The 17,410-nt window shown below is 33.5% G+C and overlaps 1 protein-coding gene across 2 annotated transcripts; it reads right to left on the bottom strand.

Annotated features, from left to right (window-relative positions):
- Positions 1–12,277: 12,277 nt before the first annotated feature.
- LOC127125679 (uncharacterized) lies at positions 12,278–14,171 on the bottom strand. Of its 2 annotated transcripts, none has more exons than XM_051054476.1 (4): positions 13,696–14,171; positions 13,027–13,146; positions 12,684–12,764; positions 12,278–12,588 (listed from the first exon to the last, which is right to left on the bottom strand). In XM_051054476.1, exons 1-4 carry the CDS (start codon positions 13,927–13,929, stop codon positions 12,508–12,510), a joined length of 516 nt encoding a protein of 171 aa, XP_050910433.1. In that variant the 5' UTR covers positions 13,930–14,171; the 3' UTR covers positions 12,278–12,507. The 2 variants fall into 2 exon arrangements, with proteins under 2 accessions (XP_050910433.1, XP_050910434.1); XM_051054477.1 differs by having other exon boundaries at positions 13,027–13,137.
- Positions 14,172–17,410: the final 3,239 nt, after the last annotated feature.

Below are 17,410 nucleotides of genomic sequence, written 5' to 3'. Positions count from 1 at the left end.
GTCTTAAATTCTTTAGGAGATTAAATATGGCGGTGAAAAATTATGGCTTCCAACAAAGCAATTTAGATCATACTTTTGATTGTGTACGTAGATGATATGATTATTACAGGAGATGTCTCTAAAGAAAAACAAAGCTTCAAAGTTAATTGGCATAAAAATTTGAGATGAAGAATCTGGGTGGTCTTAAATATTTTCTAGGTATTGAGGTTGATGGGTCGAAAAAAGGAAACTTTTATCTCAACGAAAAAATATTCTTAAGCTTTTATCAAAAGTTGGGTTACTAGACTGTAAGCCTTCGGATACGCCAATTGTCCATAATCACTAACTTGGAGAACATCGAGACCAAGTGTCAACAGAAAAAGGAAGGTACTGAAGATTTGGTCTACAACTCATTTAGTTATCTCATATACTACCTGATATTGCATTTGCAACAAATGTAATAAGCTAATTTATGCATAACCCAAATAAAGATCACATTGATGTAGTAATTGGAATGATGCAGTAATTGAAGTCCTCGCCTGGAAAAAGCTTAATGTTCATAAATAATAATCATATAAATTATGAAGGTTATACAGATTTCGACTGGACAGGAGATATGACCAATAGAAAATTCACCTCTAATTATTTTACCTTTATTATTGTGAATTTGGTTACATGAAAAATTAAGAAATAAAAGGTTGATGCATTATTAAGTGATGGAATAGGGTTTCAAAGGATGGTTAACGGTCTTTGCAAGCTTCTCTAGCTTAGAAGACTATTAACAGAAATTGACTTTGCTCTGAATTGTGTAACTAACCTTTTTGTGAGAATAAATTTGCTATACAAATTTTTCATAAATCAGGTCAACATGATGAGGCAAAACATGTTGAAGTAGATAGACATTATATCAAACAAATTATGGAGTCCAAAGTAATCGAATTTCCATTTATTAAATCTAAAAATCAATTGACTGATATACTCACAAAAATTATAGATGATAGAAACTTCTACAACTCACTTGACAAGTTGGACATTATAACCTCTATATGCACAAACTTGAGAGAGAAGATTGGCATGGACAATTAATATTGTCTTGATTTTATTATGAATTACTTTAGTTTTGGTTATAATTAAAAATAGATTATACATATACAAATATATAACATATTCTTGTATTATAAATGTACCGATTAGAACTATTATGCTATATATCCATATCTGTTCTACACTTTTCACCTAAGAGTTGCCATATTAGAGTGTTGCAGGTCAGTCCCAGATGATTTTTTTTTTTGATAAGCCCCAAATAAAATGAAGTAACTGAAAAATGCAGATGCTTTATTTCTTTTTCAAATTTCTGTACAGTGTCTACGGAATTACTAGAAGTCTACTCATTCAGTATTATTCTGCTGTAAACGGAAAAAATATGTCATGATGAAACAATCATGATTTCACAATAAGGTTCCTTGCAATAATACCATGGAACCTAGAAATTGACAGTACACAAGTTCAATTGTCAATTAAATGGTATGTATAGTAAAAAAAAATGTAATCACTTATTCTAAACTAAAAGTATATGATAAAACTATAATATTTCTAGATCAATATTCAGTACCAATGGCAAAATTCAGACATTTTCAAAACTCATTCTTCGGAGCTTCATTCATAGATCCTCCATAGCAGCACCCTTCTTCTTATCACCACTACCACCAGCATACTCCTTAAAGTAGTTTTCAATTTTCTCTCTTCTAACAGGATCATTCAAGAACTTAACAAAGTGACGCTCTTTCACAATGCCGCCAAACACATCCACCACCGTCGCATATCCCATCTCATCGAGTTCAGGGGTGGCAGTTATCCCCTTAAATCTACAATCCGTTACATAAATCTTATAAGCCTCAGTTCTCAATTCAGTTAACGAAGGCTCTTCGTATTCATAAATAGGACCTAACTTTTCCTTCAAATCATCACTAATGCTTGCAAGTTTTGCCTCCAGATCCTTTTGCCGCTTCTTTAATTCCTCGATATCAATCTTAATGCGTTTGTGTTCTTGCGTACTAGAAGCAGCATAATCAACACCAATGCTTGCAGATTCTGCCTCCAGATCCTTTTGACGCTTCTTTAATTCATCGATCTCGCTCTCAATGCGATTGCGTTCTCGAATACCAGAAGCAGTAAAATCAAGAAGCATTTCTGCTAAGAGAACATCCGCCTTTGACATTTCCTTCTTGTTTTCTGGATTCTTCTTTTCTAACAATGCATCAGCCATTTTTTTCTTCGCATGTTCACCATTCAACCATTTCATACAGTGGACGAACCGGAGGAATTCATTCGGAGTTACGATGGAAGAAAGAAGCAACCATTCATTAGCTGCGTTGAAAAGATGTCTTAAATCGTCGAGATTTGTGATGGAAGAAATAGGTTCGATAAACTCTAGGAAATCAATTTCGGTGTAGCCAAAGTTAAGGAGGTTCTTGACAGTAAACAGCTTGGGACTGAAGCCGATTTTGATAAGCGAAGAACATGCCGCATTGATCTTTTCTTGCCCCTCTTCAACTTCAAGTGACTCTCTCAGGCCGCGGCCGCTGCCGCTGCCACTGCAACTGCCACTGCCGCTAGCCATCGCCGGAGAATGAGTGATTTGTGTTATCAATGGAATGAGAGAATGAAAATGAATGATGTAAAATGAGATAATTGTTGATTACAGTTGAATTGATGGTGAAGCAATTAAAATATAACTATCATAACGGAGCTAAAATGCAAAAGGCGGGAAAAAAATAACGGAAAATAACAGAATGGTTGAAAGCCACGTGGCATCTTCTCACCCAAGTTTGCTATTGCTAAGATGATGTTTGCTCTATAATTTCCTGCTCTACGTGATTCAAAATTTGAAGAGTTTAGCTCAATATTTTTTTATTTAATAAAAAAATATGATCTATTTTTTTAAATGAATAAATACAAGATAACATAACCAATCAGCATAAATTGTTCCAATTGATACGGTGTAAAACTATTTTATATTATAAGTGTATATTTATTAAATTTTCTTTTTTAATTTTAAAATTATTTGATTTAAGAAAATAAATATTTTAAAATTAGAGATTTATTGTCATGCTAAAAAAAATTAAATTGTCCACACATCACAATAATTTAAAATAAGTTAAATGTATGATTTTTGTCGTACCCTCAAATTTACCCTACCTCCATATCACCCCCCATAACTCTAATTCATAAGCATATATCCCTCATATGTCATCTCATATGCATCTACACCCACAATGATCCACAAACTTAAGGCATGGGGTTCATATATGAAGCTTCAAGATTTCGTGATCATGTTAAGGTGCGCCCAGACCACCTTAACCCTAATTTTCATCCTCAAGCATCCTTGAACTTTAGAGGATCACTCAAGATATCTCATTCACCTCCAAAATCCTAATTGGATGGTGAGCCCTCATTGAAAACATGTGAAGATTCATCTAGTCACCCAAGGACCTTTACCCTAGTTCTTGACACTCAATGGCTTGTACAAGTTCCAATTCACTTTGTACCTTGTCCATATCATTGAGTACCCCTAAATATCCAATTGTTTTCATGCCACAACCTCTTGAATCACCTCAATACACCTCTTGCACCCCAAAACCCTAATTTTTTGGCTATGACTCTTGATGAAACTTATGATCCAAGAAACCCTGATATGTGCATCATTTGATTCTATGCCTTTCCTCACTTGATTATCCCATCATTCAACACTTCATTTACCTTTAATTAAAGTCATTTTCAACCATATTTCATCAAGCAAACACCCATTTCATCCATGGTACAAGTCTTTGGTTTGATCTTGAACTTTGAACTTTAAATGCATTGATTTCAACCAAGGACTTGACCTAAAATCATTCCACCAAGCACCAATCCTCATTTCCCATCAAGATATGATCATATGAGCTTCAAACATCCATCATGGTGCCTTAAAATCAAGAAATCTCAAAATGACATTTCTAGATCATTTTGGTTAGTCACATTTTGGTAAGTTTGGCCTACCATTTGGTCAAAACCCCATAACGTTTTTACCTTTCAAGATTTTCAAGATCTTCTTTTAGACAAATGTCCTAATTGAATCTCTCTTTAACTTTGTTTCAAGGTTCAAGACCTAATTCATTAAGAAAGGACCTCAATTTTTGGATTGGTCAAACTGGTCAAAATGCCTAGTCAACCCTAGAATCATACTCATGAACCCCACTTTACCTCATTGCCATTTCCAAACCACAACTCCTTTTGACTTGGCTCTTTTTGCAAATGATCAAGGGCATGGAAAAGAACAATTGGAACAAGTTTCATTCAAAATTCACAAGCCAATTTTATTTGGCCCAAGTTCAAAGTTGTTGACTTGCCATGGTGCACACATTAGACCACATTCAATCAGATTTGCATAATCAAGCTCTAAGTCCCTAAACCACTTTGTTTTAATTCCATTTATTCCCAAACATGTTACATAACACTGTGTGACGTCTTTACAAGTCAACTTGAGTGGAAATGAGTCACATGGAGGAAAACTCGAAGCATTGTCAAAAAGTCATAATTTTCCCAAAATGGAAAAAGCAAAAACCACAAACAACTCTGATCAAAGCAACCTTATCCCTCCTTTTTTATGCTAGGGTGCGAACAGATGGAGTGGAGGGAAGAACCAAGTCATAACCCATCCACACTTCCTCCACAAGTTTCACTTTTTGAGCATTTTCGGGTCTTCCCCTTTTCTGAAGAGAACTCTTTCTTTCTCCCTCCAAATGTTTCCCTCATCTTCCCCATAAATAGGGGAAGATATTCCATGCATTTACCAAGCTTTTCAAGCCATAAAAACTCTTCCTAGAAACCACACCTCTTCATCAAAAATAGAGATTCGGTTTTAAAATTTTGAGTCATTTCAATCCAAGTTAAGAACCCAGAAACCTTCACACCATCTCCCTTAAACTTTGTGAAACACTAACACACCTTGCAACCACCTTCCCTGAGCTATCCATAGTCATCGGAGTCACCATCTGAGAGTGATTCCAACCAGATAGTTTCACTCATCTTTTTCACTCAAACAAGTTACCCTCTTGCTCGAAGTTCACCTCTGATGCTTAACCACATGGTTTAAACTATGATTTTTCATTACCCACCATTTAATTTAATTTTAGGTCAAGTTATTTTTCTGTGTTCTTGAGAAATTCTCCATACTCAGAGTCAATCAATGGCTCATTAGTATGGAGGAGATAACGATGAGGTGTTGGGAGGTTGAATCCATGTTTGGTTCCCTTCAAAAACACGAGTTTCAGAAGTTTGATTTTCAATCTTTGGAGGTTGAAGATAACCTTCGTGTTAGTTGCCTCGCGCGTTTTCAAATTTGAATAAATCTGTTGGCAACTTCTGATTGGATGTTTTGCGCACGTGTTTCATTTAATGTTATATTTTATTATTTTATTTTATAGACGCACTGATTAACACTACAAGGCGATTGGCTAAGTGCATGGGGGTTGACCCCATGACCCCAAGGTTAGGGGTTCAACCCCTAACACCCTCACTTTACATTTTATGTATTTTCTTTCTTTTCACCATTTTCTTATTTTTTAATCATTTTCTTTCATTTTCATTTTAGTTTTTTCACCACTCATTTTTATTCTGATCAAAATATTTTCCAAACACACTTGACTTATTTTTTCCCCTTTTATTTTATTTCACCCTTGGTTTATTTTATTTTGACTTATTTTGTTGACTTTTCATGTCTTGATTGATGGTGGTTGATGAAATCTATTTGGTCACGATCTTGGTTATTTAGGGTTGATAAAATCTTCAATACTTCAAATCTATCAATGAATGATCAATTGATCATTCATCATACTTTTAGGCATTGATAGGTTGCTTCTATCTAACCATACTTAAGTCATTTGATACATAGATGAAGCCATAACTTATGTTTCTAACTTGTTGATTCCTTTGACTTGTCTTGTTTCCATTAATTACTAACCCTCTAACACTTATGCTTCCATGTTTAGCATGTACATAACTTAATTATTAATCAACTTGTTAACTTGTAATCATTGAGTGATACAATCTTTCATTTGTCAAATCATTGATAGATGTACTTGGGATTTTATAACTTTCATTGTTTCAAATTTATTGTTAGATGATCATGGATCATCTTCAATACTTTGCATCAATGTTAAGTTATCCCTTGATGCGCCATATTTTGAGTCTTTTGACCTATGGATAGATAATCCTAAAATGTTTACTTTGTACATTCAACCAACCACTAACTATACATCACTAACTTTGTTTATCACTAACCATTATTATTGTGACATTGTTATTATCTTGTGATTTACTTTATGTCAAATTTATTACCTTGTAATTTAAACTCAAGTGCTCATTGTCATCATCATTGTATATACTCCTCATGTATATTTATCATTGTCATTTTATTTATTGTCATCATACAATCAAAATCAACAAAAACATGATAAACTTATAAGACCAAAAAGATGTATTTCAATTGTAATCAACTTTGGACTTAGAGGCTTTCATTTAGGACCCTTGATTGGAGACCTTGCCCTTACCTCTTGACACTTTGCCTTAACTTTGGATTTCACCTATAACTTACAATCTTTCATTGTAAGAATGGCATCGTGGCACTACCCTAGGGAGACATAACTATAAGACCATTATCCACTTGTTAGCTTAAGTCACTTTTGCACACACAAGGCTTTCTTTTGGGCTACCTTACAATAAGACCATTTATTTTCTTGCTTGGTTACTTTGTATATTCATTGTACGTCATAATTTCAAAATCAAAGCAATAAATCCTTGATCCAATATCAAGTGGCATTTTTCATAATCAAACTAAAAATAAATAAAAATACAATTAGTATTGTGCGCCACGGGCCTTAAGTGGTGGGGAATGTGTAAGGATGGAGCTCTTCTACCCTTACTCTGATTATTTTGGACACAAGACGTTTGACTTGTTTGTCTAGAATATTCGCATCCATCCATAGACTTTAGTGCAATCTAATCATAAACATATTTTTTCATATACCCTTCTTCAAGGTAAAATCAACACGACTCATCAAACTCATTTTTTGCACCTTAGGGCATCACACTGAAAACCCTTTTCTCAAAGGTAAAATCAACCAACCCACAAACATTTTTTACTCTGAACTACGAAGGTCTGATTCTTCATCACCCGATGAATGATACATAGGTACAAGGGTTACAATCTTTGGCGAGCACAATAATAAAAACCCAAAATCTCATTCTTTCATACTCTTTTGAAAATAAAGCAATAAATAGATAAATACACACGTACGCAGACAACTTAAAGGATTTCATCGAGTACCATGGATGTGAGGGGTGATAATACATTTCTCTTGCGTAATCGACTTCCAAACCCAATCTTGGTTGTGAGACCAATCCATATTTGTATACGTGTACTTCTTGTATGCATTTCTTTTCCCCAAGGGTTTTATCGACTATTTCCCCTTTCCTTCTTTAGGAATAAATAAAATTCGGTGGCGACTCTTCTGTTTCTTTGCAAACGGTCAAGTCCCGGTTTCATTATCGTGAAACCTCAGTGGTGATAGCTAGCGACTCTGATGGGGATCCAATTTCCCTAAGCAAGTCAAACCTAGTTTAGGTTGTCTTTTTGCGTGCATGTGGATTTATCTCATTTTTTTTGTCTTTATATTCTTTTATTTCTTTCTTTTAATAATTGTATATATTGTTTCACTTGTGACCTTGGTTCTGGACGATGCATACAAAAATTGTTAATAATGATTGCAATGAAAAGCCCTGTGTGAAAGACTCTCCACCCGAGTCTGCAAGTTTGCTTGAGATAGGAGAGATTGAGTAGTATTAGCCACCGAGAAGCTCTTTTCGTAAGGGACATGTGAGAACCTCACTTAGTGGTAGACTCTTTTAAAGGTATTGATGACCTTCTAGCTTTCGGCGTAAGCATCCTTATCTTCATTAGAGATCATGACCCTAAGACCCCTTTTGTAGAAAATTTAACCTTGGCCAACCTAGATCGTTGGTCGTGTAGTATAGGTCCCTAAGGAGCTCTCCTCGTGAGGGTCGATACAAATGTCTCGCTTAGATTAGATTTCCTTGATGGAGTTGTCGCCTGGCAAGTAAATCAACATAAGCGGCAGTCAGTCAAGGGAATCCACGACTCTAAGAGCCGTGTATTATACCAAATTTCTCAAGATCCATAGATCTTGCAAAGTGAGAACCTTGGTTTGAATGCAGTCATTATTAAACCACATTCCTCGTCACAATGGTCTCATATTTTGAACCCAGCGCTTGAGTTATGTGGAAACAAATAATCCTTTCATCCATCCATGCATTCATAAACATTCATACATCATAATCACAATAAAATAAAGCTCTTAGCATCTCGTTGTTTAACGCATGAATACAAGACATTTTGCAAAACAATCATGAATCCTCCACGAAGAAAGAGTACATTCACCTTCAGATACAAAGATCCCTAAACTGATACCTTGAAGGTTCTAAGCTCTAGGGTTACGTCCCTCAAAGATAATAAGTTTCGAATAACTTATGGAAACATCTTAGAACTCCTAAATGAAAAGGTTGACTTTTGAGCGCTCACCACCCTAGCTCAATACTACGACATCCCACTAAGATGTTTCACTTTCACATATTTTCAACTGTCCCCAACCTTGCAGGAAATTGAGAGGCTTCTAAATCGATCAATCAAGGATTTCAATCCCTTCCCCAAGTTGGAAGAAGGCTTTACCTTGTCCGAACTATCTTTAGTTTTAGGTATCAACGCAAATGAATTAGTGGCCAATTTAGGACCCAAAGATATCGTCAAAGGTCTTACAAATAAATTCCTAGAAGGTTTTTCTGGTTTATTGTTCCAAGTAGTGTCTTTAGGGGAATTTCAGGCTTTTCACCTCAACGATTCTACTCATGTTGAATTATTACAATTTACGGATGCTACTATGTTGATTGGAGAAGGTTCTTGGACAAACATATGGTCAATAAAATCTTTTCTTAGAGGCTTTGAGATGGTGTCGGGTCTTCGGGTGAATTTATTCAAAAGTACTTTATTTGGGATTAATCTTGATATCGATTTCTTGCAGGAAACTGCTTCCTTCTTGTCTTGTAGGTTCGGTTAGATCCTTTTTGTCTTTATGGGCATGCCCATTGGTACTAATCCTCAGAGGAAGGAATCATGGGTGCCTATTATCTCCAAAATCAGAAGGAGGTTAGCGGTGTGGCATAACTGATTCTTGTCTATTGGAGGTGGGATGGTTCTTTTGAATTATATTTTATCCAACCTTACCATCTTTTTCTTTTCCTTTTATAAGGCTCATAAGTTGGTTCTTAAAGAGATCATTAAGTTCTAAAGAATGTTCGTATGGAGTGGTTGTGAAGATGCTAAGAAAGTGAGTTGGGTTAGTTGGTAGTTTGTTTGCTTATCCAAGGAGGAAGTTGGTTTATGGGTGAAACATTTTGGGTTGTTTAATCTTGCTTTGTTAAGCAAGTGGAAGTTGAGGGTTCTAAATGGTGGTTATGCTTTGTGGTCAGATATTATTTCAGCTAGGTATGGAAATGTAAAATTGGAGGTTTTATGTGGGCCTTATGTGAGTAGGAAGTCATCTTTGTGGTGGATGGATATGTGTGCTATTGGGGAACTTTTGAATAATTATTTTTCGCAATCTAATTGGTTTTCTTCTTCTGTTTTCTTGTAAGATTGGTAATTGGGGGATTTTATACTTTTGGAGGCATATTTGGCTTGGTTCTTCCTCCTTTGATATTCTCTCCCCTTCTTTGTTTCAGCTTTATGGTTCATCTTGTCTTAGAGTGCGCGATGTCGAGATTTGATTAAATGATACTTGGAAGTGGGATCTTTGTCTAAATGAGGTCGTTTTGAGCACCGAGGATAATTCTTCGTTAGAAGAGTTAATGCAAATTTTGCATGATGTGAAACCGATTGATAGTGTTAAGGATCACTTTGTATGGTGGAGGGATAAAATTGGCTTCTCGGTTAAAGTGAGTTACAAGAGGATTTATGAAGGTAGTGTTGAGGTGTCTTGTGTTATTCCTTCGATAGCTAAAGCATTAGCTGTTTATGGTTATCTAATATTCCGAGTAAGGTGCATATTTTTGGGTGGCATCTTCTTCTTAATAAATTGCCCACGAGGATGCTGTTCGCGAAAAGAGGTATTATTGAAGGAGCGCGCAATGTGTTTTGCCCTTTATGTTTTTTGGAAGAAGAGGATGTTGAGCATTTGTTTGATTCTTGCACTTTTACTAATATTATTTGGTCCAAGTTGTGTGAGTGGGTTGGGGTGAGTGAGGCCTTCCCTACGGGTCCTTTGTTGGAAAGGCTCCATGGTATTAATTCCACAAATTCATCTTGGTTTTTTAGTTTAGTTTTTTGTTGGTCAATTTGATCTTGTATGAATGCGGTCATTTTTAAAGGGAGTATCCTTAGGGACTTTGATGTTTTGAGCATGATAAAACTTCTTTTCATGGGAGTGGTTCAATGTTTTCTCAAAGAAAGGTAGGAACATCTCTTGGTCAGATTGCTGTTATAATCCCGGCAAGTGTTGGGAGTAGGTGGTGGTTCCCTTTTCTTAGTTGGGTGTTGTCGATCGATCTTTTTCGTTTTGTTCTTTTTCCTTTGGTTTCATTGGTCGTAAAAGGGTGAACACCCCTTATACCTTTTTTATAATGTCATATTCTCCTTGCTTATAAAAAAATTGTGTATATCTTTTGATCTTGTATTTTAACTCGTCTTACACGAAATCTCTATCACCTTATCTTTTATAGTTATATAAGATCCGTTTGAAGTCATACATTATTTTACTCTATATTAAATTATAGATATTAACAAAAATCGATTTTGATTACTGCCGAAATTTATTTTAAAGACATGCTCATTTAATTTCTTAGCCACGTAGAGCCTCTTTGCAACAACAAAAAAATAAAATTGGATTGAGGACTTATCCTGTACATCTATCCACTATCGAGATTGTTTTAATAATGGTCCATGGTTTTCTTTATTTAATAAAATACCTCCATTAATTGACCATTGTCGTTCCTCCTGGTTTTCTCAATTTCTTGTTTTGGCTAAGCCATTACTCTGTCATATTGTTTGGTCCATTATTAGTTGTTGATTAAGCCATTACTCTGTCATAGTGCCAATGATGTAACAACTGAAAACGGGTAGAAAGTTGATTTGTACAAATTCCTATACTCATCTACACTACTTTTTCACCTTGGATGCTTTTTTACGGCATAACAAATCAGGTAGGTAGTACTTATGCACGCCAAGTTCAGCGCGCGTGGCTCCTTCATTTCTGGTAAAACATAAAACACAATAATTTGGCAATGTTTTACTTTTGACAATTACTCTACTTGTACTCAAGCTTAATGCAGTTTTCGTTTATGTCCAAATTATTTGCCTCCTTTCATCCCAAAAATTAAGTACTCATTTTCTTTTATAAACAAATTTTACTTTTTAAATTTATTGAATAAATAATATAATTATATTATATATATTATATACATCATTTATTTAATAAATTTAAAAAGTAAAAGTTGCAAACAAAAGATAAGATGTTGTGTACTTTTTTCTAGTAATATCAAAGTTATATATAAATGTTAGATCAGAGTTATGAGAGGAAATATTTCAATCGATGGCCCTAAGAATTGTTGCACGACGCATGTAACTGATTTGTGTTTGGTTCAAAGTCTTTGAATCTAGTTTGGTCATCCTTAACCAATTTCTAGGTTACTATCATGGTTCCTTTTGAGGTAGGTTTGCAAGAGTCTCCTCAGTAGTGGTTTCAGTCAACTTGGGAGGCCTCATTAGTTTGAGCGAGATCATCATGGTAAGTACATGCATTGTTTACGACGGGCGTCGATCAACTCGATCAACTCAAACATCTTATGATAATGACGAGGTGGCCTCTCAGGTTCAAATGTTTGGTGTTTCCTAGCCATGTGTCGTAGGTGCCTGCATTCTTAGGTCTGCAATGCTATGTTTTGAAGGGACTTGTGAATTGTTGGATGAAAAAAATACCTTTCCTCTTGTGGAGGTAAGCCATTAGCAGTTATCTCGTAGAACAACCTTATAATGTAAATGACAGTATCAACCATGAATTACATCATGAGTTTCCCATGAGAAATCACACGGATAGAAAGCATTCTTTCTTCTACAAACATACTAATAACTGAAACTACAAATAACAAATTTGTGTCAACAAAATTCAAATTACATGAATAAATTAAATAGTAAGAAGGAACAAAGCATAGAAAAGTGAATAAAAATGCAACATATTTAGTTACAAGCCTGTTTTCTAGGGTATAATAACCCTCCTAAATTAGCAAAATATCCCATATGAAATCAAATGCTAGTTAAAACACAAAATTACAAAATCACAAGACACCCATACATATAAAAATACTATGTCATCATCTTTAATATACCACACAGGATTCACTAATCATCAGTTGGCTAATAAATCATTGCACTTGCATTGAATCTATGTTCTTACTCAGCTCCTCCAGCTTCTTCATCCTCAATCTTTCACTTTCACCCACCAACTAATCAATCACATCAACAATTTAAGACCAATTAATATTTAGTAGCAACAACATCAACAAAATTATTTGCATGTAATTAGAAATTTGAGACTAACCTCCATTAATTTTGTAATTAACTGTACTTTTTCCCTGTTTTTATCATTAAAAGCTTCAAGGGCATCTTTGTATTCTTTCTCCTGTAAAGAAAATATCATAGCCAAGGTTTTAAAAACTGTCGTGTTCGTGTTGCGATTCTCAATTTTGATTGATATTATACTCATTGCGGTCATTACAGTATAAATTAATCACAATTTCTTTTGTCATAAAAAAGGTGAATATTAGTATCAGTAATTTCCGACCATTTTGTCGTGGCCGTTTTCGTGTCAGAATAAGGGTTTTATAAAGCCTTGATGATTAATCTTTATACAAAATTAATCAAAAACAGTTAACCTAACTCACCTTCTTCTGGCAAGATTGACCAAGTGGCTTTAATTCTTTGTTTACTGAATCAATTTTCTTTCTAACAACTGAAACTTCTTTTCTCATTGGATCTGCAAGTGCTTCAAGCTCCTGAAATTCCTCAAATAACAAAAAGTTTGCAAATTCTTCAATATAATACTCATATTAAAAAAAAATTACAGAGAAACACACAAATACCCTAAAAAAATTTGATGGCTTAAGAAATTATTTATTTCATAAATTAATACTGCTTTCTGACAAGGGAATTATAAGAATTTTCAAATTTAAAATAACTTTCCTAAAAAACACAAGGAAAAAGAAATTATATTTTTTTGCCTGCAAATTTCACTCTGTTTCAGAACAAAATCACAGATCCAGAATAATCAAGTTCTCTCTAGATGTTTTTCAAGCCTCAATTATCTAATCATTACAACAAATCCAAAGTTATTTGTGTTTATGCAAAAATAAATAGTTAAATTAATTAAATGAAATAAACTATGCCAACAAACTCTTGAGTTCACCGGATTCCAACACCACAAATACTTCCTCGTATTTTATCCTTAAAATTTATAACCATGGTTTGGTCAATTTAATATTTTTCAAAAAAAATTCAAAATTCAAAAAATAAATCTGAAGAGAAAAAAAAAGTGAAATATAAATTATATAAACCTCACGAATTGTAGCGAGACGTTTGGTTTCTTCTTCAACACGACCTAGCTGAAACTGAACTTTCTCTCTGACTTCCATTTTCTTCTTCTCGATTTCTTCTTCTTTAGCCCTAAAAGTTGAAAGAGCAGACCTAGACATCTCTTCATCTTCCTTAGACAAGTGACTACTGAAGCTTAAACTCCCTGAATTCTGCACTACCAGCTGGTTATTGCTGTTACTCTGTTGTTCACTCATCTTCGTCTTCAACCAAACCCTTGTTCTTCTTCTTCCTCGAATTCCCCTCTCGCTATCTTTTCTTTTCTTTTTTTTTTTCTCTTTTGCTTTGTTTTTTGTTGGTCTTGAAATGAAATGATGAAGTGTTTTCTTTTCTTTCTTTTTTTTCTCTCTGTTTGTGAGTGGGCTCTTATGTTATCTGTTTTGCCCTTTGCTTTTTATGGACCAAATAAAAAGTACTACAATATTATTTTTAATTATAATTAATCAAAGAATAAATATTTTATTAAAAGAAAAAGATATTTCCCAGGTTGGGATGGAAATTAAATTAATTAGAACATGTCACTTTCTTTGTTCTACTTTATCTTTATGAGGAAATGGTCACAATAAATAAGTTATATTGGACAAATTATGGGTGACCTGTTCCAACAACTTATACACTCCTTTGCTTACCAACTTGGATTTCCCTTTTTTTTTTCTTTTCTTTTTGTATAATACTGTAATAAATAAATGGAATTTAATTTATTTTTTAAATAATAGGAAAAGACAAAGATTATTATAAAAGGTGAATGGGATCAGGCCCAATGCCAGACAATCACTGTTGATAGAGGAAGTGGGATTTAACTTTATTTGAATCAAAGGTTGTTAACTTTGGTTTACCTGAATAGTTATAGTTTGAAAATAATTCTAGCCAGATAGAGAAATGATATTCATATACTTCAATCATGAGTGTTACTTTAGGTTTTTATATACATAAAAACAAATTGTAATTAAATTTAAATATTGTAATTTTTTTTTTACTAATTTAGATGTTAACCATTAGACTTGATAATGATAGTTATGATTTATGGAAATTTTTTTAGACACATTGTACTGATTTTTTTTTAAAATAATTTTTTTAAAAATTATATATCAAAATAATAATATTTTCAATTTATTTATTAATCTAACCATATTTGTGGGAGCATGCGTCATTGTAATTGACGTATGAATGTAAAATGTAAGAGTCATTGTAATTGACGTATGAATGTAAAATGTAAGAGCATACACCATTACAATTGACGCATGCATGTAAAATATAGGAGTATGCGTTACTACAATTGGCGCATGCATGTAAAAAAAATAAAGGAATAGCCACATGCATGCGTCAATTGTAGTGATACATGCTACTACATTTTACATTCATACATCAATTGTAACGAAATATACTCTTATATTTTATATGGATGCATCAATTACAGTGACATCTAAATACAATTTGATGAATGCACGTCTTGATAAATAATTGAAATTGTGATTATTTTTTTATTATTCTTTAAAAAAATGATTATTTAAAAAAAATGTATTCGTATATTAATTTGATTGAGGGAGTAGAATATAATCTCATTGGAATTTGAGCTGGGTGTTCGTTTTCCCACATTCTTAAATCTTAGTAAGGCTTTTCCAAGATGGGCAGCCACACGAGATGCTGCCAGATAATAAGTTACCTTGGCTATATGAGCCTTTTCTTCCTACGGGTACTGTGCTACCTGGCGAATTTCAATAAGACATGAAACACATTGTGAGTGTAATACTCCTTATGTTTCATACTCATACGAATATGTATATATCTTGGACTACTTTGTATTTTTATAACAGTACTAAATAATTCTACGAGTTAAGTATTAAAATAGTTACAAATTTATTTGTTTTTTTTCTTGCAAATTTATACTGAATAAATGAAATATAAAGATGAGTTTAGAATGGTTTACATTTGAAAATAAATACTTATCTTAGTTTAGATGAGATTGGTATATAAGAGATTTAGTAGAGTTTATAATGATTTACATTTGAAAATAAATACTTATCTTAGTTTAGATGAGATTTGTATACAAGAGATTTAGTACTAAAGATGAGTTTATAATGGTTTATATTTGAAAATAAATACTTATCTTAGTTTAGATGAGATTTATATGCAAATATAAATACTCATCTTAGTTTAACAAAGATTTAACAAATCTCCACAAACATTGAGAGAAAAAACATTTATGATATCTCTCAATACTTTCATATACACATTTGTTGATCCACGAAAAACATTAGTTATAATGACAACAACTCTTATTTATAAATAAAATAATAATAATCATAAAGGTACATGTCTTTGTGTATCAAATCTTTTGACAACTAACTGAGATTGTTAAACTCATAGTTGACTATGAGGTTCGACAAGTCATAAGTTTGGAGACTAAATGCGTTAATTTTATAGACAATTTAATCATTTTTACAATTGAAGAGGTTCAAGTAAACAAAGGTAAGACGTGTTGTTACTGAAAGCCTGTTGATCGTTGTGACAACAATGCCTTGACATATTCATCCTATTCTTATATAACATATACCTTTTATTCTTTTAAATTTGCAACCTAGTATTTTTGCTATGACTAATCTTGATGGAACCGAATAACATATGATATATTTCATTAGACCAGACTTCAAATTAGACATGGTGCATAAAAAATATATTAAAATAGTTAGAGAAATTGACATAACACAAATTTGCCTTTAGAATCATTAATTTACTCTTATCTAGTCATGACAAGTTCATATTTTGTACTTTTCAAGTTTTTACTTCCCAATTTATATCTTTTAGATTTTATTTTAGATGCTTCCACTCTCAAATCAAAATCTCTAGACATTCTCTCTCTTAACGATACTTATATTCTCTCCTTAATTCTTACACATGTTCTTCTTCTATCATAACAACATAATTTTTTTTAATCTTTCACTAACTATTACTTTTCTTAGAAGTTTAGATCTTTTTACTTTGGTATCAACTCACTTTCATCTACGATGCATTCACTTATTATGTACTTACAAAAAATACAATAAGGTATACCATGTTCACATTATGAATGCAAGAGGACTTTTAGGTATATTGAATATCTGAATAATGAATGACCTCTCCCAACCTTAAGGGTTGAGAAATTTATAGTCATGATCCATGGGGAAAGTTGGGCGTGAAAAATCAATTCCAACTTGAGTGCTTAGTTATGGTTTAGGAATATGAAGACTTGTTCTTCCCCAAGAATATGAGGAACAATTTCTTCCTTGGAGAAGTGTAAATAACGACATTTTCATAGGGACATATTATTTTCCACATGGTTAGATAAATATAACTTAACGACTTCCAGTTTGGGTCGAGAACTCTGCCAAAATGGGAAAGTTTTAGTCATGTGATCTCACGCTCTGACACGCCACACCCACCCGACTTTTCCTGTGACCTCTTACATTTCTTTTAGGCTAATTGGGTTATGATTTGGCCTCTTCCAGGGTCTATTTAAAATCATTTCATCCACAATCCTCAAGCACGAGTCATGGGAAGGGCGGAGTGATTTAAGCTAGGTAGAAGATAATTTCTTTCTTGGGGAGAATTAATAAAACAAGGCCCTTAGATAAGGGTTGGGTCCAGTCCATCAAGAAATTTTTAGGGGTGAGTCCTTAAAGTGTGCTTGGGGTGAGATCG

This window comes from Lathyrus oleraceus, chromosome 3 (genome assembly GCF_024323335.1).
Source record: "Lathyrus oleraceus cultivar Zhongwan6 chromosome 3, CAAS_Psat_ZW6_1.0, whole genome shotgun sequence".
In the NCBI taxonomy this organism is placed as follows: Eukaryota; Viridiplantae; Streptophyta; class Magnoliopsida; order Fabales; family Fabaceae; genus Lathyrus; species Lathyrus oleraceus.
The sequence above is the reverse complement of the archived record's forward strand: the minus strand, read 5'-3'. Positions and strand labels throughout refer to the sequence as shown.